Source organism: Mugil cephalus, chromosome 17 (assembly GCF_022458985.1).
Source record: "Mugil cephalus isolate CIBA_MC_2020 chromosome 17, CIBA_Mcephalus_1.1, whole genome shotgun sequence".
Taxonomy (NCBI): domain Eukaryota; kingdom Metazoa; phylum Chordata; class Actinopteri; order Mugiliformes; family Mugilidae; genus Mugil; species Mugil cephalus.
In genome coordinates this window covers 19,199,071-19,226,825 of record NC_061786.1, presented here as the reverse complement: position 1 = coordinate 19,226,825, position 27,755 = coordinate 19,199,071, and the positions used below count along the sequence as shown (strand labels likewise).

Genomic DNA, 27,755 nt, shown 5'->3' with positions numbered 1-27,755 from the left:
AGGGACGACTATGGCACCGCATAGAGACGAAGATAATAAAGTCTTCAGATGGAGACGTGGGAATGAAACGAGAAGAGGAGGAGGAGGAGGAGGCTTAGCATGATGCATGTGTCACTTCATTACAAAAACATTTCAGGGTGAATTAACTGAACTTCACAGGCAGATACGCACCATTGGCCTCTTCCAAACGGTCTTGACATCGGTGACATTTTTGCGAACAGAGACTCAATTGATTAAAGTTATTCATGATGGAAGCAGTTTCACATCAGAGCCAACGTTTGAAACCCCGCACTCTAAAGGAGAAGTGTAACTTGTAGTCAGATGTCCGACAGGAGCTGCCACAAGGGCTGTTTCGTTATGATTTGAATCTTTAATACACCGGCATACCGGTGTATTTGATTACACAGAGAACGAAGTCTGTTTCAGACCAGATCATTTCCAAAGTAGCGCTTTTAAACACGCATTGTGCCACTGTACCACTGCGAAGCGTGGTGAAGATGGAAAGGTCTGAAAAACGAAGCGGCAGAACGAGAAGACTTGTGCCAAAAAAAAGGTGCCATTTGGGTTTTTTTTTTGGGTAACTAGACGTCCAAATATCTGGGGACAGTCCCTGTATTGGATGACCTGTCCCCCGGCTAAAGCTGTCCCTGAAAATGTCCCCAATTTTAGCTTTTTACGATGAGAGAAAAAAAAATGTTGCACGCAGACTACAGTTATTACAGTAATTCTTTTTTTTGTCGTTTTCACATCAGTAGTCAGTGCTAACACGGGGCCATGCAACCCCGTTTTACTACTAATGTGGGGTAATTCTACAATATTTACTCATCATCACAGTAAAAAATAAAATAATAATAATAAGCTAAGCTAGCTGACGGTCCCTGTGCAAACCTGTCTGGTACTTTCTGATCTAACCAGCAGCTAAAACAGGCTTAAATTTCGGTGATGAAACCAGTGCAGCCTTGAGCCGACGCCTGGATCTGGAAATGATCAGATAATCTTGTTGACTTACTGGTTCGCCACCTCTCTGATTGTTCAGCTGCTTGTTTCCTCCCATGAGGGAGTATGATGCATTACAATATGAGCACCATTAATGACCGGGACTACAAAAAGTAATATGTCATCGGTATTTTAAGGGATTACCAGTCAATCAGATGTGTAAACAGACACAGCGGTGTCTACAGAGGAGCCCCAGGCTGCATAATAACGACCACCGCTCCATCCATCCAGCTCAGAGTGACTCATGGACGGGAACAATATGACCTTTCTGTGCTGAACCTGGTGGAGAGATGAAGGGGAAGTATCCACCTCCCTGTCCCTCTCTGTCTCAGTTCCAGTCCCAACTCTGCTCTTTCCCCCCTAACAGAGGAAGGACAGGAGTCTGGGGGGCTGCCAGCTAGAGAGGGGAGTGCGCTGAGAGGGTCGGAGGTCACCATTCATCCCGGCTCCGTCTCCTTCCTCTAAAGCTCACAGGAGGATACAGCGCGACTGCCCACTCAGACGTTCAAACGCCGGCTTCTCTGGCTCGAAAAGCACTGAAGGAGGAGGCTCGGCTGAGGCCGCAGGGCAGATGTGATGTGCGTAGTTCTGCTTCCTCGCTGCAGCTGGTCCAGTTTGTTGAACCAAAACCTGCAGCTGGACCGCCGCTTTCATTCTACCCCGTCTGTTATTAGTCTCTCCTGTTTCCACCACAAGTCCAGACCAACAAGAACAAAGTAGTAGAATGGCATGGAAACTGTAGAGACTGGTGCCAATGTGATATTTGAGTTCTGGTATTAATATAAAATCTTCCTGTTAAATCTCTTTATTCATATTTGTATTTATTTGTTCATTTAAAAGGGACAAATACAGAATAACTGCATACGTCTTTATAGCTAAAAACAAACATATTGTTAGCCTAATAGCATAATTGCCTAAGTAATTTTTTGACTTAACTGTATTAATGTGTCAATAAAATCAATAAAAATACCAATGTGCGTGCTAAAAATTGTTGTTGTTTTTTGTTATTTTCTGAAAATGTTCAATATGACTTAGGCTAATAATGCTATTAGACTAACAATATTACAAGTTTAGACTTCTAACATTGAGATCGCCAAAATAAAAGCTCCGTGGGTTTAAAAAATCCACGAAACTCCATTAGATTAAACTATATAATGACGTATATCAAGTTCACATGATAAACCTTCTAAAATATTGTCTGTCACAAAATGAAATAAAGTTTCCCTGACTTGAATCAGGAAGAGTCTGCCATAAAATTAAGTAACAAAGCAGGGAAGTTATCAATTAATTGCCTAATTATTCACAATTATTTGTGTATAAAGTCTATAAAATGTAAACTGGGGGCCAATAAAGCCATCAGGTCCAGTTTCACAGATGTCACGTTGGTGTCTTCAACAGTCGTCCACGCCCCAAAGACAAGATTAGAAAATATAAACTAGGTAAAATATGAAAAAGCTTCACATAGAAGGAGCAGATTTTTACTTACTCTGCTTGAAAATTGACAAAAAAAAATCAACTAATCAGTGGAGAACCCATTAGTCCCAGCTATATAATCAATGCTTAAAAACCTAAAAACATGTGAAGATCTTATCTAGTGCTCTGAAACTCTTCATTCATGAGTTCATCCCTGCAGAACCTCTGAGGGGAACCTGTAATTTACAAACTTGGACTTTTCAAACCCACAAAACTTTAAATTTGGACATGTCAGTGTTTCTAAATATACCCTGTGTTCGATGCTGCAAAAATGGTGTGTTGGATTAAGTAGTTTCACTTCGGCCCTTTCTCTCTTTTTCACACACACACACACACACACACACACACACACACACACACACACACACTGTCCCTGGACGGTGTGAATGCCTCCTGGGTGAGCGGAGGAGAGGAAGCGCTCCTTCCTCCAGGCTGCAGCTGTGATGGAGTGCGACAGTCTCTCAGGTGCAGCATCCATCCAACCAGGCGCTCAAACAGGCTGTTAGTGCAAAGTGCCGACTCAGCAAATTCATCCCATTACACTTATCTATTGCCTTGGCTGCTTGCTTCAGCACACAAACACACACACACATGTGTGTGTGTGTGCAAGTGTGCATAAGTGAAAGTGCCACAGAGCTTTAAAGAAAAAAAACAAAAAAAAAAACAGCTTGTCTGCATACAGCCGGTGCACAAATATGCTGCAGAGACATACTGTGTGTGTGTGTGTGTGTGTGTGTGTGTGTTGTAGCTGCAAGCAAACACACTCCAACACGCGCACGCATCTATAATAACACCCTCCTCACTGGTCCGCCGTGTGCTGCCAAAAAGTACAGATTGACACAGAATAGCGGCCATTGTGACCAGTCCACTGATATTTACTCTCTTGTGGCTCCTGATGCATATTCATGTGTGTGTGTGTGTGTGTGTGTGTGTGTGTGTTATAATGTGAAGTCAACGTGTGGTAATAGCTCTTTCCTCCAGCGAGTTCATTTAACAAAAGAGTGGCTCTTCTATAAAAAAAACAAAAAAAAAACAAACAACAACAAAAAAAAAATGCTGCAGAGCCGCCCGACACTGACCGGTTGCTACGGCAACCACAACAGCCCGGAGGACCCGCAAACAAACAGCTCGGCTGCACACGGAGGCTCTCGAGGCCCACGTCCACACACACACACACACACCCCACGCAACACAAGTTTACGACCATAAAAACGTCTGTGACGTGGGAAACAAAAAAAAAAAAATAATCTTCTACTTCCCTTTGTTATCCGACAGTTACATTTTAATATATCTGAGTAATATTCGGTGTATTACTGAGTCGACTCCGTTGAGTTTGAATTATTTATATAATGTTATTGACAATATTCACAGAACCCAGAGCCTGAAACCGACCAGAGCGAACAGCGCGGTGACGGAAATAAAACGTGAGAGGACACGGGGAGACCTTTCTGCTTGAGTGGAGTTTTAATAATAATCCAACAAGTCAACTTCTGATGCTTGGATGATTTTGTTTCATTCTGGTGACGATACGTGACTAACGTTAAGTTTTAAATGCGACATCTTATCTTAGACTGTATATAAACATGGACGTGACCCCACATCCTTGCGTTGGCCAAACTGATGCTATTTTCCCGGGTACTTGAGACTTCCAGACTCATTTTCATTTAATTAATGCTACGCTCTTCTTTACCTCCACCAGTTACAAGGAAATGTTGAGTTACACGGTCTCACGGGACAGTTTTACAGAGCGGTTAACGTGGCAACTTTATATTAACTACCTAAAATGATAGGAACCGTCATTGAAAAATATTTTTTTTGGTATATTTTAGTGTTTTAGTTCGGCTCATCCACTAACATAAAAGGGGGTGGAGCTTATAACCTATTATACCGCAGCCAGTCACCAGGTGGAGCTCTACTTGCTTTGCCTTTCTCCTAACATCACCGCATAAAGTTTCCTTATTTGGTGAAAACAAACACGTTCACATCCTGATGTTAACAGGCCTAACTGAGAACGACACACGCTGATAAGACAATGCTGCGCTTCTGCTGATGTCACAGCACTCAAATTGGATGCAAATCTATGTGCGAATGCTATTCAAATGAGGCCGCGCTGAGCAACAGGATATAAAATAAGCTCAGTGAGGACATGCATCTCCCAGCTTCCTGCTGCACAAAGGCCACTCTGTACGGAGTCATGGAGTGGATTTATGGCAGATTATATTTTATATGCTTAAAGTAAATCCTGAGGAAAGTATATTCAATAGACATCTACCTAATGCTCTTAAGTATCAACAGGAGGTTTAAAAATTAGGATCTGCGCGGTGGCTCCTTAAAGAGGAGCTGTCGTTAGCCTCAACAGGAGCAAACACGTTTTCACGACTCAGCAGCAGCCATAAGTCCTGAGTCATGGCCGAGCTGTCTCTGTCAACAGACGGACGCCAATCCAAACAGCACCATGGGATGAAGTACAGCGGCCCACCTCAGCCCAGTCATTACACAGTAGCCGTGAGTCAGCTGGAGCTGGGGTTTGAAGCGGCGCTGGTGCGATGGGGGAGCGTGTGGCCCCCGTCTCGGGCGGCACTGCTTTGTGCCGCGGCAGCGTTTTTTTCCGCTGCTGACCGTCACCTGACTCAGAGAAATGCTGAGCTGGGAGGAGCCACGCTGCACTCAGACAAAGGAAACTTTCAACACATTTACACATCAGCCGTACTGTACGTGCCTCGTTAAGGCCATTGTACCAGCGTGGAAGCTTTCTGTCCAAGTTAACAGACCTTTTTCTGATATGTTTAAACGTGTTTTCTTACATTAGAGCTTGAGTAAGGATGTTTTACACTTGAGGCAGCGACAGTGATGCATCTGACTCACAGCTTGCGTTTCCATGAGGGCGCTTTGCCACTTCTCTCTCATATCCACAATAGAATGTACCTCATCATGATTGTGGTTTCTCACTTCTTCCTATTGTTCAAGAGCTGTTTCATTCTGATAAACAACAGGAAGGAAATGAATTACCAGGGCGTGGGAAGGTTTGTTGACAATTATATGATGAAAAAAAAAAGAAGAAGAAGAAATTGCAACAAATATTTTGTGTTTTAACTTTAATGGGAGAATCTCAGGGGGCGGCTGCACACTATGAGGTGTCAGTGACGTGAGGGCGTCAGTATGATGCAGGTTTACAGGCATTTTTTTTCATGAATAAACTCTCAGAGGCAAATGATAAACGAGGTTTATTCATACTTGTAAAATTAAGTTGCATTATTAAGTTGTATTAGCTAAGATGTAGCATGTATCATGGTCTTTATACATTTAATAAAGCATTAACATTTTAAAAAGATGTCCTTAAAGGTGTCGCTGTGTAAAACACGGTAAAGTTTGGATTATATGTGGTTTATATGAAGGAAATATGAGATAAAATGATCAATTTGCATATGCATCCTATCACAATGTAAATACAGACCATATGAAAATGTTCACATGTCTCTCGGCGTCACATACCTTCGGAAACTAAATGCTGGCACACGGGATGAAAACACTCAGTGTGTGTTTGCGTGTGTGTGGGCATAAGCTGAATTCCTTGTTTATATGTAGGATACCATGGAACATAAAACAAACCAAAACGCTTCCTGTAAACCACTTCCACGTGTGAGTCAGACAGATGGGCGGTCACTTTCTCGGTTCGTCTAATGAACCTGTAGCGAGAGTCTGCATGAACTGAAACCTGAGACCTCGCCTGAGAGATGTAAGAAACGACTCGTCTAAGAGGAGAGCTCACGCGAGAAACAAAAGAACTCATGAATGGACTGGATGTGTAGAGATCTGGAGATCGTCTCTGAGCAGCAAAGACACAACAAAACAAAATGCATAATAAAAACTTGTCAGTTCATTAGGTACACTACTGAAAATTAATATTATATATATTATATATATTATATATATATATATATATATTATATATATATATATATATATATATATATATATATTATAAAAGCTAATTTTATTTCTGTTCTAATGTTCAGTTTATGTTGCAGCTCTCAGTTATTTTAAACAAATGCTGAATACTTTGACCTTCATGAAGCTAACGGGCGTTTCTGACGCCGTAGCTATGGCAACAACCCAGACCCTAGGCAGAGCCACAGCGCCACAGCTGAACCTCCCCACAAATGTAACTACAGGTCACGGCGACCGCATGAGCTGCGATTGGTCCGCTTAGTGGTAGCGTGCTTCCGCTTTAGTGTTTCCAGCTGCTTCTCCATCTCTGAAAATTTCAAATCCATAGTTTTAGATGAGTGAAGATGGAACATGTGGAGGGAAGGTTACCTGAGGCAGAGCCAGACTGACTCGCTGTGCTCTAAATGAGCCTTAAGATTTACTGCAGGACTCTTAAATGAAGTGCATTTGTTTTCACTAGTGTACCTAATGATCTGGCAAGCGGGCGTAAATGTGCACTTAAAGTCGTTTCCAAGCAAAACACCTCTACGCACTTTTACATTTTGCACAACTTTGGCTCAAAATATACATAAGCTAACTCATTTAAGATTCCGCTGCCTTGTGTCATGTTGTGATATTTTTGCCACTTAACATAGAAAATGAGTGTTGTAGGTGGAGTTAGTTAATAAAGACGGCTATTTATCAAGCTACTAGATAATGCAAGTAATGGCCACAATCAAGTGAAGATGATGCTGATAAGATTAACACAGCCATGCAGGTAGCTGGACTACATGTTTTATACTGACACAAAATAATGATTAAGCATAACCACAATTAAGAAAATGTTAGAAAAGGAGCCTCCATTTATCTTTCTGTCCACACTGATGCTGATTCTCAGCTAAAACATTGCATTGCACTCAGGATGATTGTTGCTTTGCTTCATGGTCTTCTGCAGAATATTGCAAAAAAGGAAAGGCCAACGACCCTGAAGGAAGATCTCTGCAAACATCAGAGATAAATATAGCTTTTTAATGGCTTTTAAAGTTCAGGGGGTTGAAAACAATAAAACAGTGATGCTGGTTTACAGAGTAAATGATATTTGAGTACATTTAAGTGACTTACGATCACATCTTGCATTTGCACTGCAGTGATATTCAGTGCAGGATGTTGCAAACCTGAGGTTTTAGTAACTCTGAGAGCTTACTGCCCCCGTTAACTAACTTCCTGTGGGCAACGCAACTTTCATGCAGCACAAGTAGCATAACAATGTTTTAAAAAAAGGACATGTGTTTTTCTTCTGTGGGTTTTCGTCGCTAGATCAGCTGAAGGTCACGGAGGATGTGATTATGACATGGAAAACGAAGAAAGAAGTCACAGGAAGCCACAAAGAGGAGCGTGAGGACCGTTTAGGAGGGCACGCACACACACACATGTGCCATCTGAACCGCTCCTTACAACCTCTGAACTTGAGTAAGTGGCTGCAGCCGCCAATGAGCTGCACAATCAGCTGCTGTTTCATCCTCGCTCACAGCGTCCATCCACCAGCCACCAGCCAGCACTTCACACGGCTCAAACCACTCCAAGAGCTCTCCAACACACACCCCAACAAGCAGCACGCCGCCCGTCCTCTCGCCCTGGGTTAGCAGGGGCGGGGCCGTCGAGATGAGGTGTCTGTTACAACTTGTAATGAGATCTGCCGCGAGCGCTCCATGGAGGCTGCTGCTGTTTACTGCCGTGCATGAAGTGACGTCGGGAGCGTGCGGGGGCTAATCCCGAAAAAGGAAGAGATGTCGCGCTCGTCGTCGCTGCAGAATCAAAACGCGGAGGTGGCATCACATGTAAACAGCCAGGGCCATCAGACCGCGAACGTAACGAGGCCGCGGGGAGTCAACTCCACACTGACCGCGTGCGATCAATGGCGGCCACTGATTGAAATCCAGACGTTCGATACTTGCCCCACTTTGGGAGTGTAGGAGAACAAACAGCCTGTGGCCTCGATTTTGATCACAACGGGGACTCATTCCCAAGGACTCCCTAACACAGATTGATGCATTGATTTGTTTACAACACTGTCATTATTGTAGGCTTACCGGAACATTTACTTTGTACACTGTGTCTGTAACCTCTGCAGAGAGCTCCTCTCTTACTGGCCACCTAGGAAGTCTGAGTCATTGAATTTAACTCCCTGCGAATTAGCTGTAATTGCTCACAGTGTAAATAAAACCCTAAGAAACATCCTGCCTTCATTGTTCGAATGCCGCAATTGCCTATTTACAACACGCAGAGCAAATAAGAGCGACGCACCGCCCTCTGCACAGTGAAAGGCTGGCTTCCTGATAAGGCTGGCGAGACTTTTCAACATGCTCGGGCTAAAGTGGAGGAAGGGAAAAAACACTTTTCCTTAAACCCATCGCCACCCACTCCTGCAGACTTGCAGAGCTGGTTTAGAATGGATGCTGGCAAAACGGAGGGAAGACATGGGGGAGGTTTTTGGCTTAAAAGGAACTCAAAGTGACAATTTGAGTATTTTTAACATCCGCTTTGTACTTGGCATTAACAGTACCATGCTTCCAGTGTAACTGAAGCTCATCTGGGGTAAACATCCTATGCAATTTGAGAAGGGATGCACTGAAAAGTTTCAAGCAGATGCAGCTGTTTTGGATAAACAGAAGAGCTGGGTAGCAGTGATGGCTAAACACACCTTTACGATCGCTTATTTGTGCACCTCTCCTTAATGTCAAGGATTAATATCAGGGGACAGATTGTTCTTGGACATGTTAGCTTGTCCTTGCTCAGAGTTTCTTGCTCACAGTCTTCAAACTTTGAGGTAGAAACCTTTTAAAGTGCAGTCATTGAGGCTAAGCTAACTGCTAAAGCATACGGTCACTTTCCCCATGTCGTCCAGTCCAGTGTCAGAGGAATAAAACTCACAGGTTCAAATGGGGCTTGTGAGCGTGTGGTTATGACCTGGGAAGTTGTGTAAAGAAAATGTTTGGCGTTCAAGTGCAGTAAATTGGTGCAGTAGAACACCGCTGCTAGGCAACTGTTGTCATGTAGACTATCAGCTTAGCAAGTTAACAACAGAGAAACTTAAAGCAGGAAATTCATAAAGACCTAATAAACATAATGAGACTGTTGGGAATGTTTTTATTTTCTCAGACATATTATAAAATCATACATCTGTATGATTAAATAATAATATACTCACTCAACCATCTACTTCCACTGTTTCCAAAAACGTTAACTAACTGTGACAACTCGTGAATACTAGAAATTTGTACTTAAAAAGTCATAAATACAACAAGATGTGTTCATTCAGGTCTTATAAACTCTATTTTATTTGCTTTCTAGCAGAGAAACACACCTGTTGACTGAACAGCTAGCAGGTAGTTAGCTTAGCAACAAGATTTGAAGAGAGAAAACAATTCAATAATTAGCATTTTATATATTCTTTCATAACATTTATATATTTTCTGTGTATAAAAAAAAATCTTAAGGATTATTGGGAGATTACAGGAACATTTTTTTGAACTAATTGTAATTGAACTAGTATCCTTTCCTGGAGTCCATCTAGAAGTTTTACTGCTTTCTGTTTTTATGCTAAGCTAACTATCTACTAGCTTGATCCTGTCATCTAGCTTGAAAACAGAAGTATGGCGCATAGAACAACAAGAAATTGTGTTGCAATCGAAGCAACTTGACTATGTTATGTTGTCCACTGAGTTGTAACTGATTGTTTATTTTTTTATTTAAATGACAGGTCACACATGCTGCAGAGGGGAAACACCCTTGAAGCACCTGAAGAGGAAAGCGTCACTTGATAGCTCCTACTCCATCCTCCCTGGTGATGATAAATTATTGACTCCAGGTTGACAACGTGACAAAGGATAGCCTCCTGAACACACTCTCTTTGTGCGGGGCACCTGAAAGCTCCTCTGTCCGAGCCTCTTCTTCCTCCCTCCCCCCCTCTTTCTCCTCTCCTTTCTCCCCCCTCCTGAGCTACACCCACCCACAGCTCCTGAATGGGAAAGGTGTGCCCGGTATCTGTTTACACAAAGCTTTTTTTTTTTCTTTTTTTTTATCTACGTACAGGAGACGCACTGCAGCTGCTCCTGCGAGGAGGCTTACGGCTAATACACTCACATGTTCACAAACTCCTCCAGTACAGTACTAACCCCAGCCGGCTTCAAAGAGAGGCTTCGCAGCGGGCACATGCGCTCGAGAATGCATGTGGTTTGATTAATAGCATTAGTGGAGGAAAGCCTCGACTACATCCTTCCCATGTGGTGCAGGAAAATTCCTTGGAAACATGCAGACAGATCACCTATAAACCCCCCTCTGGCTCGTATGCCATTAAAAACATGTGACTATAAGTGTGTAGTGGTTCCAGACGTGGTTTAGGTTTTTTTTTTTTTTTTTAATGCTCAACAGGAAATGCACCTTGACCCCAAATCCCAGGATGAGGGTGGAATCTAAAAGGCTAAGAGTCCGGGGTCTCAGATCTGCCATCGAGCTGTAAATACCCCAAACTCCCAACTTTGTGCAGGATGAATCATCAATTATGAAACTCCAAAATGAAGCAAGGCATTCATCCTGATCTGAATCCATTAAAGTTCATTCCACAATGGGTCTTGAAACTGTTTTAATGACCTATAACCGAGAGCCCTGAGCTGATTTCTGTATATGTTTCTAAATTTGGTGCCGGAGAAAGCCTGAGAAAATAAGCTATGCAAGAATTTGCATCAGGGCCCTGGCATTTGGGAGCTGCTCAGATAAGAGCCCGGTAATTGCTCACATTTGACTTTTCAAACAGTGAATACTTTAAAAAAAGAAAAAAGAAACACAGTCGGTTCAATGAGGAAGAATTAGCATGCACGTTCCTGACATAAATAAAGGAGGAGCTGTTGCAGGACGATAGCAGGAAAACATTTGATGGATGAAAACTTTCTTCTGCTGTTCTCAGATTTCTCAATCGTTAGCCGTTATTGCAACACAAAGCACAAAGGAGAAGCTCTTTACACGAAAGAGAACAAAAATGTAATAAATTAAAAGTGTTGCGCCCAATTATTCAGCTGCCGAAGCTGGAAACCTTCTACTGGTACGTGTCGAGACAAAACCTGGGTCCAAGTGGGATCATGACAGATGTAGATGTGTTGAGCTAAATGCTAACACAACTGAGAAAACTAACAGCGGGGGCCAGACAAACGTGTGCTATGCGAATCCAATCGTTAGGCATGCTTTATATGGTGATGGACAGAAGAGTTATGCAACAGTGACGTAGTCGGGCACGTCGTCGTCTAAGCACCGCAGAGGCTGGTTTACAACTAAATTGCTCTAAACTGGGTGTAGGATTGTCAAATTGCCTGCACAGCAATTTTCTTCTCTGTGCAATTGAAACAGGTCTCCAGGCTAGTGTAAACATGCTCAAAGATGCTGATGTAGCACAGACAGGCTAACACCGATCAGGCATAATATTATGACCACCTTCCTAACACTGTCTAGGTCTCGCTTGTGCCTCCAAAATAGTTATTACTCATCAGACAATGGACATGGGTCTTCCGAGGGTGCCCTGTGGTGTCCCACAGATACTTGACCTGGCTTCCAAATTCACTAGATCCCTAATTGTGTGTGTGTGTGTGTGTGTTTTTTTATGTGTGTCTGTGTCAGGCTGCAAGGCTTTCTATGGGGAGGGGATGCCTGGTCTGGTCTCTTTGGGTGGAACATGTGTGAGTAGCATGCACACGTCACAAGATGGTCTGTTTAAGGTTTCGCCTTCTTGCGTGCTAACATTTGCTAGCTTAGGATAAACATGTGTTTGTCCTCATGTGTTTTCAGGAGTTTGGTCACACTATCCTGATGCATCATTAAAAATGACTCGTTAGCTCTGAAAAATGAGGCCGATTTCTCTCCAGCGTGTCCCTAAAGGACCTCATTGTTAGCGTCGGCCCCGCTGACATTTATTGGGTAAACGCTGCCACCAGTTCTCCAACTAGAGCCACGACACAACAACAAAGCCCCTCCCAGAGACGTAGGCTGGGGTTATGTTAGAGTTCATTAGACACAGGTCAGTGTCTTCAGCCAGACTATAAAGACTGTATGGTTTCCCCCTGACTGAAAGCTCCTTTAGCTCATTAGCATTAGCATGTGTTTGCTAGTTATGAAACACACCGTGAGCTCGCTGGTGGCAACTCACACGTTTGAGTCCTGGTTAAGAAAACTGGAATAAACTGCTGGTGAAAAGCGTTCACTAAATACCAAATCTTCAATGACCAATTTCTAAAAACTTGAATTCGACCTCTAATCTATAACCCTCGCCCCAGCTGGGAGCACGCACATAAAACTTCCAGTGATGGGGTTGTTGGATGCTCATGGGCCCTCTAAGCCTGTCAGCATGCGACCCCATCAATCAGGACAAACCAGAATGAGTCGCGAGAGCACGTCAGGGGAGGCACGACCGGTGCTCTGGGGAGCTCCTGCTGGGATTTACTGTCCGGCTGTTTTACCCCTGACAACCGCCATCAGCATCAGAGACTCCCCCCGCAAAAAAAAAAAAAAGGCTTCTATTAGGACACACGCAGATCTCCAATTCTTTGACTCCTCACTGTTCACTCACACGGAGCTGCTGCTGCTGCAGCCGCCCCGAGAAATGACTAAGTGGCTGAGAAATGGATACTGAAGCGTCTCCTGCTGACGAACAGACAGCACGTTGCTCATTTCCCTGAAGCATCATTGACTCAGACAGAGGCGGAGACACTGATGATTGCTTCACCTTTTCATTTAAAAAGAAAAAAAAAGATCACAGAATTCTTTTTTTCATGAGGAAGATTTGGATGCCACTTTCATTTATTTCAAATAAATATGAAGTGAAAACCTGGAGATAGCTTAGCTTAGCATGAGTACTGGGGGAAAAAAGGGGGTGAACAGCTAGCTCAGCACAGTACAAATTTATAAAGACACTTGACATCAACTCTATTCCTGACAATAATTAAATTAGCTTCCTCTAAGCAAGTATATTTCCTCACAACTTGAGAGTGACTCAGAGGTTTTCCACAGTAGCACTGGAGGCCGCGGTAATGCCGTCCAAAGAAACCAAGTGATTAGATAATGAATCTCAGCCATGTTTAGGGCCAAATACAATGACTTCTGTTTTGTCTGGGTTTAAAAGTAGAAAGTTACAGGTCATCCAAGCCTTTAACCAACTGGAGTTTAACCAACTGATTAGTTTTATCTGGTTCCATGGGTAAATATAGCTGGGTATCATCTGCGTAGCAGTGGAAGTTTATGCCGTGCTTTTTTAATAACATTGCCTAAGGGGAAGCATGTATAATGTGAATAATAATAATTATAAAGGGCGTTTTTCCCTGCCAACGTCACCTTCGGGCTTCCTCTGGAGGTTTCAGGCCGGTTTTTGAAAAGCGTTTTTAAATAATTGAATGCTAAGCTAAGCTAACAACCTTCAGGCTGAATTCCTTTTTCCGATTCCTACAGACATGAGAGTCTTTTTAATATTTAAATATAAGCTTCCAAACCGTTTTGAACTGTTACTTTCCTATATAGAAGGGCTGTGGGACTAGTGCACTGTTGGATGGAAATAGCGCAGGTGGACTTTCACTTCCCCATTCAAGGGCACCTTTAAGGCCCTGAATACGGACTTTCTTTTTATAGCCAAGACAGCCCTGTAAAGCAGATTAGCATCATTTTTTTTTAACTTAAACAAACTAAACCATGTCTGTGTTTGTCTTTTTGACCTTAAAGTAAAGAATCTTAGGATCTTATATTTGAAAGTCACTATAAATACGAATTTAACATTAAATGCTACTGCTTTTTCTCACATGTAATGCAGATATTGTTAGGTTTGCTTTCTATCCCTAAGGTCACTGACACTATTACATTTTCCCTCTTCACCAGGAACCCGTTATTATCATGTTAGCACCAGCACTAACGTGATACTAACTGCGTGTGATCGTATAATTAAGTGCGGTTCTGAGTGGTTGGAAACCGTCGCATAGCCGGAGCGGTACAGTTTATGCCGAAAAAATAAAAAGTCACACCCTCTTCAGCCTCTGCTCATGTTTTATGTAGTGAAAAGGACATTTCGGGACATGACACCTTCATCAGCGAGCAGCTCAGAGCCACCTGTCACAGACGCGTTCCCTGCTTCGTCATCGACGCTCTGACGCCCTCCTTCTTCTTCTTCTTTTGTTAAAATCTGGGTTTCGAGAGGTGCAACATGGGAACAGAGGAATTTGATGACAGGAAACGTTTTGTGAGCTGACATCACACATCCTATTATGTAATGTGCTGCTGCCGCCAGTGTGGGACAGAACACCTCACCCCTGGTCCGCTTTTTCTTACTAGAAATCAAACGTCACGCGTGCGTTGAGTCAGTTTCCTGAGCTCTGAAGCTTAACCCCGTAATGTGATTTTAAAACATTCCTGCGCTCAGGGAATAAAATCAGCCTGTTCGCGACTCGACAGCTGATAATTTGATTTATTAGCAGACGCTCAGAGGAAACACATGAAATGTGTCTATTTTTATTCCGCGGACGGTGAATTAAAACAGCGTGTTTTATTGGACTCGACACAAAAGAACTGAGTTTCTAATCGTACATGACAACATAAAGCGGATAATATCTATAACAGCTGCTGACTAATGTATTTGTGAATGAACTTATTCATTAATCAGCTGGTCACTAAGTGTTCTATCTATCTGAAAGGTCAGTGACGGTTGCAGCAATCCACGTCAGAATTTGGACACCGGCATCCGCCACACCCAGCTCCGATTGGTGATAGCAGTGACTGACTATATTGGACACTTCCTACATATGAGGTCCTGAAAAGCCTCCATTGGTCCTACATTATGATTCGTACTGACCAGCACGCTGTAAGAGAGAAACACAAGCAGACCTTTCAAACTTCAGCTTCTACCTCCTGCTGGTTCTGTCAGAACTTTTACAAACAACTCCTGAAATCTTTTCCTCTTATCTGTGACCTGGCTCGCAGTCTGAGCCAGGGAATGTGGGTGGGTGCGTTTGGGAACACGGAGGTTGGGGTGTGGGAGATGGGAAGTCGGAGGCGGGAGGTTTCACGTCAGGGCCGGTCGAAAAAAAGGTACGGCAGCTCATACCCTTATAAGGACAAACCTGGACAAATTAGCAGCAGCACTTCTCACCTGAACTCCACCTTCCAGCACCGGGGGGGAAAACAAATTACAGCCGATAAAAGATAGATGGAGAGTGATGAACAGAACCATATGTTGTGTAGGTGAAAGTATGTGAGCTCTCTGTAACCTTTGCGTTGGTGTAGCTAAAACACAAAAACAAAAAAACACCTGGTTCTGAAAAGACATTAAGATTCCAAGATAGGAGCATGCCTTTATACATGGGGGTCAGGTTTAGACTTGTATCAAACTCCAAATACTTTAGGCGCTCTCTGACATGCTGGGTCTGTGTGCGTCAAAGGAAATTGCAAAAGAGGGAGAAGTACTATTTTACTTTGTGTTTTGTATTTTTATTTATTTTTTTTTCAGCTATTTAAAGATTATTAAACTGGCTGTATTTGTCCCTGGGACAAGAAACAGGATTGCTCTGGTTGTAAAAAACGTTATCACCTCTCGACAAACAAATGAACGGCCTTCGGGCCTCAGAGAAATGTGGCACTCAGCGTCCAGCACTGAGCAAATGGAGGCTATAACTCCACTTGTATATGCACATGATCGACTGACTTCATGATTACAGGACAGATATGAACAACTTCCGTTTTTTTTTTTTGTTTTTTTTCTTCGTGTCTCAATTTTAACTGAACCAACTTTGTTTTTAGATTATCTCAACTACTAAAGAAGCAGCTCTGGGTTTCATTTGAACCCAGATCAGAATAATATAACCCCAACGCGAGGGCCTTCCAGGTTATCAGCTCATCAGCAGAAGCAGAGCTGATTGCTGAAGCCTGGGAGGAATTTGTGTGGTTTGTATGTGTGTGAACACGCATACAGATGACAGTTAACTATTCTCTCCTTGGAGCTGAGGACAGAGGTGCATGTCATCCCCCCTCGGCCTGTGTGTGTGTATGTGTGTGGTCAGATCTACAACATAACCACTTATCACTTGCTGGCTGCGGAGGGGAGACGAGCGGATGAATAAAACATTCCTCTGCTCTGGGCAGGATGATTAGATCAATGAGAGTCATGCCGGTGCAGAAATGAGCGAGTTACCACAGGAAAGCATTTCACAACAAATCATGACTTGTTTTAAGTCTTTAGAACCAGGTTCAACTAAGCTGTCAGGTGCTGCCGCTTCCTATAGGTCTGTGGCCACTTCCCCTTAACTGCAAGGAGAAGTTTTAAAATGAGAAGGCACTGGCGAAAGGTGGAGAAGTGAGACTCCAGCGTCTTGCTGTTCACACCTGACATCAGCTCCCGCATACCTCCTTCCCTTTATTTCCCTCTGCTCGCTCTCGAACCGGTAGCAGCCTGCCGATGACATAATCCAGGAAACTAGAAGCCGGAGTGCTTCACAGCGCGAGAAAGAAACTTGGGGAAAAGTTTTTCCAACAGCAGCGAGAGGGGCCGATTATTACCATTTTTGGGCACGCTTGCTCCCATGCAAGCCCAGCCCAAACCACAGCGCTTACTCAGATTCCACAGCAGTTTTTCTTCCCCCTTTTTCAAATCGCAGGAAAAGTATGGGGAGCAGAGGGGAAAAAAGTAGCACCCCTTCCAGAAACAGACCATTCAAACTCAGTCTGAGGAGGGGGGGGGAAGAGAAGCAGCTGTGAGACGCGTGTGGAAGATGTGGACTTGTAAGACAATATACAGCTCTTTCTCAGGACGTGACTCTACGTGTAGAGCTCACACTCAGCCAACTTAAAGCGAGGTCGGCTCACAAATCAAACAAACTCCGAAGCTGGCACAAGAAGCAACTTCCCGGATAAACTATAACGGGCGCTTTTGTCAAAATAAGTCAACGTGGCGCTCTAAAAACGCGCAAAGTCCGCGCGTAAATTCGCCAAATCCCCAAAAAGAAGGGGACTTAGAGTGGTTTACTCCCCTTTTCTCTCCCTCACACACACTCAAACTGCATCCCCCGCTTGTTAAGTATGTCCTAATCCACGTCCCATCATAAGCCAGATGACAGGAGGGGGCCAGGCACACACCATATGCAGTCAAGCGCATGGCTGACATCTGTTGCGCTGGAAAGGTAGCCGTCCTGTCCGGGTTTTAATTGTTTTTCGCCCCCGCTTTACGCCTCTCCACCCCCCCTTATTTTTCTACTCTTTTCCCCCCCTCTGCTGCAAAGATAATAGGTGGGCCTCCTACATGTGATTGCTGCTTCGGGATATTTCAAACGCCCGAGTTGGTTGAGCAAGTTGATAAAAGTCGCCGAGGAAGGCGCACAGGTGATTATCAAAGCGATAATGAGGTTGATAATTAAGTAAACAGCTGCCGGTCGGTGCTCGTTCTCCCATCTCCTGCTAACTGATATATATATATATCTGCTGTCACGGTCCTCCCCGGTGCCCGACAACCATTCACGCCAGCGTCACGCTAAATATTCTAACGATCACCGTGGAAAACAGCCGCCACTTCCGCACCGGAGGAGGTAGAAGGAAGTCTCACCTTTCTCTGCTGCTTCTCCCATGCAGGATCCAGGAGCAGATCCCGATCCCAGTCGTCTTGTTGCTGCATATAGTCTTCGTCGTCATTATAGTGATCCATATTATACATGTATTTATAAACGCTTTATGTGTAGACGCTCTCTGCTCGGCTCGCTACGTCCCCCGGTCCTCGGCGAGGTGATGTTTCCACAGCTCTACTCTCCTCCACGCATTCAAGACGGTGTGTAACGGTCCAGCTCCGGCTTCCCTCTCTTCTTTCTTTCTTTCTCTCTCTCTCTTTCGCTCTCTCTCTCTCTCCTCCAACTCTGCCTCTTCTTCTATGTGCTCTTGTTGTTTCTTCTTTTTTTTTTTTTACCCCTCCCTGCAGGAGCGCTTGCGGCGGTAGGCAGTGAGCAGTAGGCAGGTCCGGTATCGAGGACGCAAAAAACTTCAGAATTGAATCGATAGCCGACTGACGATTCTGATTGGACGCCTCGGGAATCCGAGTTCCCCGCCTCCTAGAAGCAGATTGGGCGGATCCGATGTCATTAGGCTTTATATCCATGATTGACGGCCCGAACGTCCTGATTGTCTCTGTGGTATTAGTGTAAAACCAATGGAGGAAAGGAAAGTTTGCAAAATAATTTCCTCAAATAAAACTCTCCCTAAAGAAATTACATTAAAGTAAAGATTTAATATAAGAAAATAAGATACTGCTTTACTGATCCCACAGATCACACAGGAGATTTACAGGGTAGAACAGATTATAATCTTATTATTTATTCATTATTTAATGATAAAAAAGTATGAATAAAGATTAGTAGTATTTAATAGGGCCTAATACTCCAGAACATGTAAAATGATTTTTTTTCCCATTCATGCTAATGCCACACTCAGTGAGTCATATTTGCAATTAAATACAAAATATATGGTTTAAAATATGACCCATCCACGCAGATCTGATCCATCAGCAGTTAACATGACTTCAGCAGTGAACCACTACAAAATTAAACTGCTGTTTACGAGGTAATAATAATAAAATTCTATTATTTAAAATGAAATGAAAACTATAAGGAGTTTCACACTGTGGGCTTTTTCCGTCTGCAAAAATAAGTGTTTATTTATATATATATCATGACTTAAAATAAAAATTCAAATTTAAACTTGGCCATGACGTTAGGTATTTATGAATATGGATAAATTGAAAAATGATGTTGTAAAAACAACACCTTTCCTCGTCTTGTGAACACTCCCCTTATCCATACGCTGCTGTAACATGGCACTGTGGGACATTATTATATTATCTTTTATCTTATCTGGTCATCTGAAAACACATATAAGGGAGTAAAACATGATATTTAATCTGATAGTAGGTAGTAGAAAGTAAAAGCACCTCAGAATCCCACTTAAGTGAGTAAAAATACTTTATTAGACGTAAAAGTTTTGTTTTTAAATGTACAGAATTTGCCCGTGATTTATTAGGAAAATATATAATTACATATAATATTACAATTATATATTATAAATATAATAAAATATAAGCTACAGCTAGTTAATGTTATAATGCTAAACCTGATCCAAGTGAACCAGTCTGTAAGACGTGGAGTTGAATCATGTTTTCCCTCTAAAATGTAACTAAAACATTTGATACTAGAGTAAATGTACTCAGTTACACGTCTGTCGATCTCCTCATTACATAGTGGGATAAGAAATTTCAAATCAAAGTTCAATTAAAAAAAAAAAAAAGAGTGCAATACAGGAAGTAGTACAGAAAGGTGAATCCAGTGCAGCCTCGTGCAGTTTTTAAGCCCCATCCAAATGTTGTTTGAAAGTGGATCAGATTCCAGCCACTTAGTTGTAATTTACTTTTGTGCATTAAGTGGATCAGTAGCAAACAGCCTCCTTTGTGGAAGTACACCTCAGGGCAGTCATCTTTGTGCACACAAGTCATTCTTTCACGCAGAGCTCTTCCATCTTGTGTAAATACGGCACACTACAGCGGGGGCGGATCAACAAACGGGCCCTAGTGTGGGGCCCGACGTGTCAGGGAGGATGACTAAGAAATAAAATATGGCTACACGGGGAGAGAAAATGACCACGACGGCACAGGAAACGACTACAAACGGAATGAACCACAGTGCAAAGTGGGCCCAAAAATGACCGGAGGGAGACTGAAAAATGAAATAGCTACGAGAAAGATACAAAATGACAAAGGACAAAAGAAAATGACCTCAAATTATGGAGGGGGAAAAAATGAACATAAACACGCTAAAAACAAAACTACAAACATTTTAAAAGGGCCGCAAGAAGAAAAATGTAAAAAAAAAAAAAAAATGTAAAGACAACCGCAAAGAGGCCTAATTGTTTTTAGGACCCTCTCATTCCAGGTGTCTTACTTCTATGTATGAGAGGTGTGGCTGGGTGGGGTGGGGTGGGGTGTAGGAGGAGGAGGAGGGGGGCATTTACATGTCTGAGCCCCGGGGCTGATAGTCTCATAATCTGCCCCATGAACAGTACAGTATGAGAGCAGAGAGTAGAAAGGTGAGCGTGAACCAGCTCGGCTCCTGTAAACATGAGAAGCAGCGGCCAGGTCCGTCTGCCTTGTAAGGTAAACCAACTTGTTCCCTCCGTGTCACACACAGGGAAGGAGAGAGCGGGAGAGAGCGGGATAGCCCCGTCGGTCGAGGAGAAAGTGGAGCTCTTCCATATATGGACAAACTTCCAGCGGTGAGCATTTGGGTGATGTCAGACTGCCAGCTCACCGCCTGGTCCCCGGCTAAAGGAAGCAGAGGAGTCTGCAGCTGCAGAGGTGAAGCTGAAACAGCAGCAGCAGCCGAGACCAGCGTTAAAGACGGCAGCAAAAAGCAAAAGCAGCTGACTGCAGCTTGGATGGTGACACTGATATAATTATACACGCTACCATTAGCTAATTAGCCTACAGCCATTTAAAAAACAAAGTGATTGGTTAAATTTACATATACAGTTCAGGAAGCAGCCAGCTAGAAGGTTATATAATATTTATTATATGTGGCTGTTAATAAGTCTGTGACATTAATCTGCCTCCAAATAAGGATTTGTATAATGTAATAAAAAGTCTAAAATTAGGCTTGGGAGTAGTGACGTGAGGATCGATACTGGACTATCGATACTTTAGATACTTCAGCCATCCGAGGTCATGTAGGAACACAGTGGAAAGTAACTAGACTACTGAGCCGTGGCAACGCAACAGACCTCGTGAAACACTTCAGGTTAACACAGGATATGAGGCATTTATGATGAGGAGGACAGAATAGGAGAGCACAGTGTCACAACTAAGATGTGTTCATTTTATAGCAGTGCTCAACAGTTAAACAATAATTTTACTTTTTTTTTCAAGTGTTTGAAACAAGATTTTCACATATTTTGTATGATTGTGTCTCTGTTTGGTTTTTCTGTTGTTGTATTAGCTCAGGTACATAATAAATGAGGCAGATAACTCAATGTACTTCCAAGTTTAAAATAAATAAATGAATTACTCTGATGTCCTGTATTATTTATGAAACTATGATTTGAAATACACTACTTGTTTTTAGGTTTACCAGACACATTAAGGTGTATTTACACAAAGTATCGGATCAGTATCGCCAATACCAGCCTGAATTTTACTCGGTATCGGATCAGAAAGGAAATCTGTGATATCCGACATCACTAGCTTGGAGCTACGCTAAGCTAGGACAATTAGCAACTATCATGAAGCTAAACTAAAATGGGAACGTCATTGCCTTTTCAGCTCATAAACCAAATCATTTTCTGATCTAATGACAGAAGATGAGCCATAGTTTGACATGTGTGTAACAGTAATCCTACCTCGCAAACTACAGACGAGGGATTTGACAGCTGTGGGTGGTTTTACATGGTTTTCCAATTAAATTACTAAAAATGTGGATTCCAGTCTTTTGGCACGGATACTCTGGATATCTTGGACATTGCTGCTTTATTTTTTCCATCTGTCTCAAGCAGCAGCCGCAGCATCCAGGGCTAAAAGTTGAAGCCAACGCTGAAAACGGATCTAAAAAGTTCACAGCCTGGTACAAAAACATCAACTTCAGCTTCTACAGCTAATTTCGCCTCATTTCATATAGTCGTCTGACACGTATTTAAAATATCCGAAGGTTTAAAGTTATCCATGAATAAGGCCGTGGTTGCTTTGAGTGACTGGTGGGTGTCCTCACAGACAGTAGTCCACCTACCATTTCACCTATGGACTGTATATAAATATGGACAACACGTCCCCATTTCCTTGCATTGGCCAAACTGATGCTGGAGGAACAGGCAGCAGTTTTCAATTAATTAATACTGCACTCTGCTCTAACTCCACCAGTTACAAAGTAATCTTGGATTATTCACTGTAGTGTACTTTTTTTCTACTCTCATGTTGCCACAAGGCTGCTCAATGGAGCGGTTGGCATGGCAACTGGTAGTCATCATGATGTTACATCCTGTTTTTATAGTGTCAAAATAAAAATAAAAAATAAATAAATAAAAAAACCTGAGAGTCAAATAAGCGAACTTAAAACGAAATAACCATCCTTACAGAAAAAAATATCAGACACATACTTCAGTGTTTTAGTTCGGGCCAAGTAACAGGGAAGGGGGTGGAGCTTATGACCTATACTGCAGTCAGCCACCAGGAGGAGCTCTACTTGCTTCACTTTTGAGAAGACCCTTTCACAGTTTGTAAATAGCATGACGTTTTTTGAGAGGCGGGGCTTAACTGGAGGCGAAACATCTCAAACACTGCAGCTTGTAAACGGCGGTTAGCATATTCAATGGACTATTTTTTTTTGGCAAGAATGGACGAGGAAAACGCATATTTTAGAGAATATACTAATACACTCACTCCCCGAGACTGTGAGTAAAATTTTGTGTGTTATTTTAGAAATTTAGACTCTAGGGCTACGTTCACTGACCCCTACACTCTCACTCACTGAATGACTACTGGATTTGACCAAAGGAGGAAACAGAGGGGGCGAAGTCTGGTCCGTCTTTATCAAGTAAAGACGACCTCTCATCATCAATGTAGCTGAAACAGGCTTTATCGTTTTGTCATGTTTGCTTCTTCTAGAGTGAACCCAGAGACAAGATGGCGACAGCCAGAAATACCACTCTGAGCTTCAAATTAGCTCATCAGAAAACCCTATGTGTCCGTGACGTCATGGAGGGTTTTATTCATCTTTATAAACATCTGTCCACGTCTTTATGAAAGCACAATACAAATTTTGCTGGAATAGCTTTTTAAGAGGTGACAACATACTCATTCATTCTGCTGGGTGGGAATCATGAGTTATTTTCGTCTGGACCAAAATGTTGGACTGACCGGATCCCTAGGAGCTGCTAACGAGGCCAAAAAGGCTTTTAACTTCCACTTTTGTACTTAAACACAGGATCAGTATACCACACTCAAATAATAAAGGACTCCCAGAAACTGGAGCTCTAATTGGCCGGCTTACAGAGGAGGCTTGTCCTCCCAGCGCAGCAAATTATGGCTTATTAAACGCATCAATTCACGCATTCTAATTAACCACTGAAATGTGTATAATTATTCTGCTGGCACACTCCACGCAGCACACTTTGGTTTGTGTAGATGAGAGGGGGTGAAGGGACGGAGGGAGGGTAGATTTCTGAGCTGTCCAGCTACTTGACGTCAACATAATAGTATTCAGCAGACTATCCTGTGAGGAGTCAGTGGTGCAAAGAAGCTTTCTAAAGGCACTCAGGTCATGTGAAGAGCTGGTGCTTTTGGCTCTGTCTGGTCTCTGGCAGCTTCCCAAGGTATTCCAGTCATGTTGGGAGGGGAATTCTTAAATAGCCCGTCCTTGCTGTTAAAGCTGAGCCATGTATGGGATACTGCAGAGGAACCATGATAATCCCATTGAGTTGAACATGTGTTTGGGTTTGTGGTCAAACATGCTGAGTCAAAATACCATCTGGGATCCAAAGGGTAATACCGTAGGAAGAGGATGAAGAAAGGAATGTCTCCATTTAAAAAGGAGAGTTTTGCCCTTTCGGGATATAACGCAGAAGCAGGTGGGAGATGACTTTTTAAAGCCCTTCAAAATCTGGTTTCACATCTTTATCTCAAAATGGAAAGTTATCCACGAGCTCAGACGGGTAAACAAAGCGGCATGAGTGGGTGAATATGTCAGTGATTAGGTCAGATATTCCTGGAGTGGAAATCTCTAATGCAGTCACCAAAGGGGATGCTAATGTGGTGGCTAATTTCTGTGTTTAATTTCAGGGAGAGTTAAATACAAACATGGAGAAAGCGTCACCTACGGAGCCAAGATTGCGTCATTAACGGAGAACGTGCACAATTCTGAACTGTGACGGCCACTGCACTAAAGGATGCGCTATTGACTTGCACGCATTTCTGAGTGAGACTTTAAAGTGGGTTTAACGACTCCCAGTCGTCAGTACTAACTTTACAAAATGACCTATAATAGCTAGAATTAGCCCACGTTAGCCGCTAGCTGACAGAAGGGTTTTAAGGAAGGAAAACTGTTTGGACTAAAAAAGATAAATTCATTTGGTGAAATGATTTGTATACTTTTACTTGTGCTAATATTAACTGGAGCTATTTCATGCAATCATGTGTAAATACGCTGAAAGAGTTGAGTGGATGTGAGTGGACATTGAGCAACATAACACACCCAGAACGTGTCATTACAATAATTCAAATATTGCAAAATGCTGTTTGGAAATAGTGGAAATAGATGAATATTTTTCAGATGAGGTGGTGGAGACCAGAAAAACTGAGCTAAAACAGTGATTATTTATATTTTGGCTGGAGTGGAGGGGGTACTTGAAAGTTGGACTGTCCATCGCTTTTACAAAAACTGTTCAGGAAGCATTTATTGCTCCAAGAGGTAGCCCACATTCCCTGCTAGCGAGCTAGCACGCTTAAATCTCAGACAGAACTGTTGGAGGCTGTGTTGCATTGTGGGTAATGAATAGTGAAATAAACTACTGCGACAAAAATATTTTTTTTGTACCTGGTTGTAAATGTGTTTAACAATGCTGTAAAGTTGGGCTTTTTAACATGGGCGTCTACGCCTCTTGTGGCCACTTGATGAACTGCACTTTTTTGCATTTCCACATGGGCTTCATCATTCAGACCTGGAGGTTGCCTAATATTAAATGAAGCTATTTCATTATGTCTAAATATGCAAAAAGAGTTGAGTGGGGGTGTTTTACTAAGATGTGGTTGGGCAACATAAGAAAACGAACACACAACTTGACATTACAACAATATAAATATGGCTAAATGTTGCTTGGAAATACCTTGAGAGATGGTGGAGGCCAAAACTGGAGCCAAAAAAAGGAATAGGTGAATATTTAACTTGAATTTGATGGCTCGTTCATTGTGTCTTCACAATAAATAATATGTGAGGAAGATGCAACAAATCTGTACCTGAAAAAAGGAAAAAACAAAAAAACATATTAATGAATTTCTCGATTGTGACTTTTGACCAAAAAAGCAATATATTCATATTTACTGGCTCAGCTTGCTCAGTGTCCAGTTTCCCTACTTTTTCAGGGAAGTTTTGATTTAAGTTGTTGCAAAAAAAAAAAAGAGATTCTCAAGCGAAAACAATAAGGGCGTTTATGAGAGACCACGACACTCACATTAAGAAGCCGTCTCCTTTGGGGAAACTGAAAAAACTTATTGTGTGCCCTCCCAGACTAATATAGTACATCTGATTACGCTCATGCCTGCTCCAGTGGAAGTTCCTCAAAGGCGGTGGTTGTACTGGGCTCCTCCCAGTCCTGAATGTGACCTACGAAAGGGAGGGTAAGAGAACACGCAGCCGGTTAACCTTGCCTGAATAAATACAGATAAAAACGTTCACCAGCAAGTGGCATTCTTTTCTGATGTGGCCGGCCAAGGACACTTGGCAGTTTTTTACTGTCAGTGTACGAAGTTGACGTCAAACTGTGAAAACAACAACAACAAAAAAAACTCTCTTGTGCATCTGCAGCTTGTTATTAATCATTAAGCCATATGCAACCCTGCAGGCACACTCCTGTCAGAATGTAAACAACCCCAAAGCATCCAATTTTTTTTTTTTTTTTTTTTTTTGGAGCAGGGTGCACATGGGGTTAAATTAAGAGCGTCTACTTCCTGCAGATAAGTGACGGCCGCACAGAAGCTCCTAAGAAGTAAAGGAAATTATTTTGACAAGACAGACGTACAGACAACTCGATAACCCCTCGATTACACGTCTGGCTGCCCTCAGATTACCACCTCACAGCCAAACCGTGAGGCCGTGGTGCCATGTGTCGTGTTTTTCCTTTGTAATCTTTCCCGACAGTCGCTGGTGAGCCCTCCCTGGTCGGCAGCTTTGCGTGGCAGAAGAGTCCCGGCGTAGTCCAGGCGCAGACAGGACGCCGGGTTTTTCCTCAGAAGGCGATGACATCATGCGCTCGGTGGACAATCAATGCATTGTTGGGAGTCTGAGTGGGTGTGGAGCAATTATTTATGCTTTATTTATGCGGTTATGCACCTTTTTCTTTGTCAATTAATAGTCATCAAAGTCACCAAAGTAGGAAGGAATATGGGCACAGTTGGTAACTGTATTTTTGGAAACAGTAGCAACTAAAGTTTCAGATATTTGACTCAGGAGTTGATGGGGACCAAAAACAGATGGCGTAAACTCTAAATTAATGGCGATGAAGCAGACTTATTAGAGATTACTCCAATTATCAAGATTCAACGTTTTTGTATATGAAGTCACATATATATCAAATGAAAAAGTAAAATGTTGTTCTGGTTCATGTTTGTTCATTGATTGAATTCAGTTTCAGTTCAGAGACGTTTGCTTTGGGTTCCAGATTTAACACAGTGACAAAAATGAAAGGACAGCCCGAGGAAAGAGAAACTAATTCCGTCTGTGTTCAAACGCCTCCTGAATTACTCTCAGATAAAGCACGAACAAAGGTAAATAACATAAAAAATAAAATAAAAGCAAAATTAAAGCCAACATGCAAGTCTCTTTCAGTTTCACGTTAGACTATTAAATAATTACACACTGCTGCATTTTAATTTCACAGCGTGTTGTACTGTTTGGCTGTTTAATCTAATCATATATAATTTAAACTCATGATCTTCAAAGTAATTAGTGACTACGTCTCATGTTAATGTGAATCAGTAAAGTGCATCATAAAAAATAAAAAAATTAAGTTCTTTTCTGGTCAGTTAATTTTTCGGGGGAGTCGCAGGATAATCAGACTAAGGAGTGGAACTTTGATGCATTCGCTGTTTTGCTTTTAGTTTTGCATCAGATTTACACTGATAACGTACAATGTTCACTTTATTTTCAAATACTTGTACATATTTCCTTATATACTATTGGACTCTGGACTCACCATGTGCAGTCATTTCTGTGCAATTCCCCATATTCAATGTTATTATAGAGCAACAACAAGGAACACAGGTTCACTTATTTCTTATATTTCTTTCTTTATATTCTTATATATTTTTTACATTGATGCGTGTATTCTTACTGGTACTATTTGAGAAGGAGCTGCTGTAATGAAAAGTAATTTCCCCCTCGGATCAATAAAGTGATTCTGATTCTGATTCTGATCAACATGAAAGTGAAATATAAGAAGTTTAAAAGCACAAATGATCTTTAAAGCTACTGAACATGAGAAAAACGAAAAGAAGATTAAGAGAAAAGTCTCAGTCGCACGACGTAAAGTTCACTAAACTGGAGGAAAAAAAGGAG

The 27,755-nt window shown here is 42.3% G+C and overlaps 1 protein-coding gene across 4 annotated transcripts in view; it reads right to left on the bottom strand.

Moving 5' to 3' along the window:
- actn1 (actinin, alpha 1) overlaps positions 1-18,436 on the bottom strand; it is a 60,003-nt gene extending 41,567 nt beyond the window's left edge. For all 4 annotated transcript variants that reach the window (XM_047610748.1, XM_047610750.1, XM_047610749.1 and 1 more), the window contains exon 1: positions 18,011-18,436. In XM_047610748.1, the coding sequence (XP_047466704.1) occupies positions 18,011-18,118 (108 nt within the window). In that variant the 5' untranslated portion in view covers positions 18,119-18,436. The remainder of the gene's footprint in view (positions 1-18,010) is intronic.
- Positions 18,437-27,755: the final 9,319 nt, after the last annotated feature.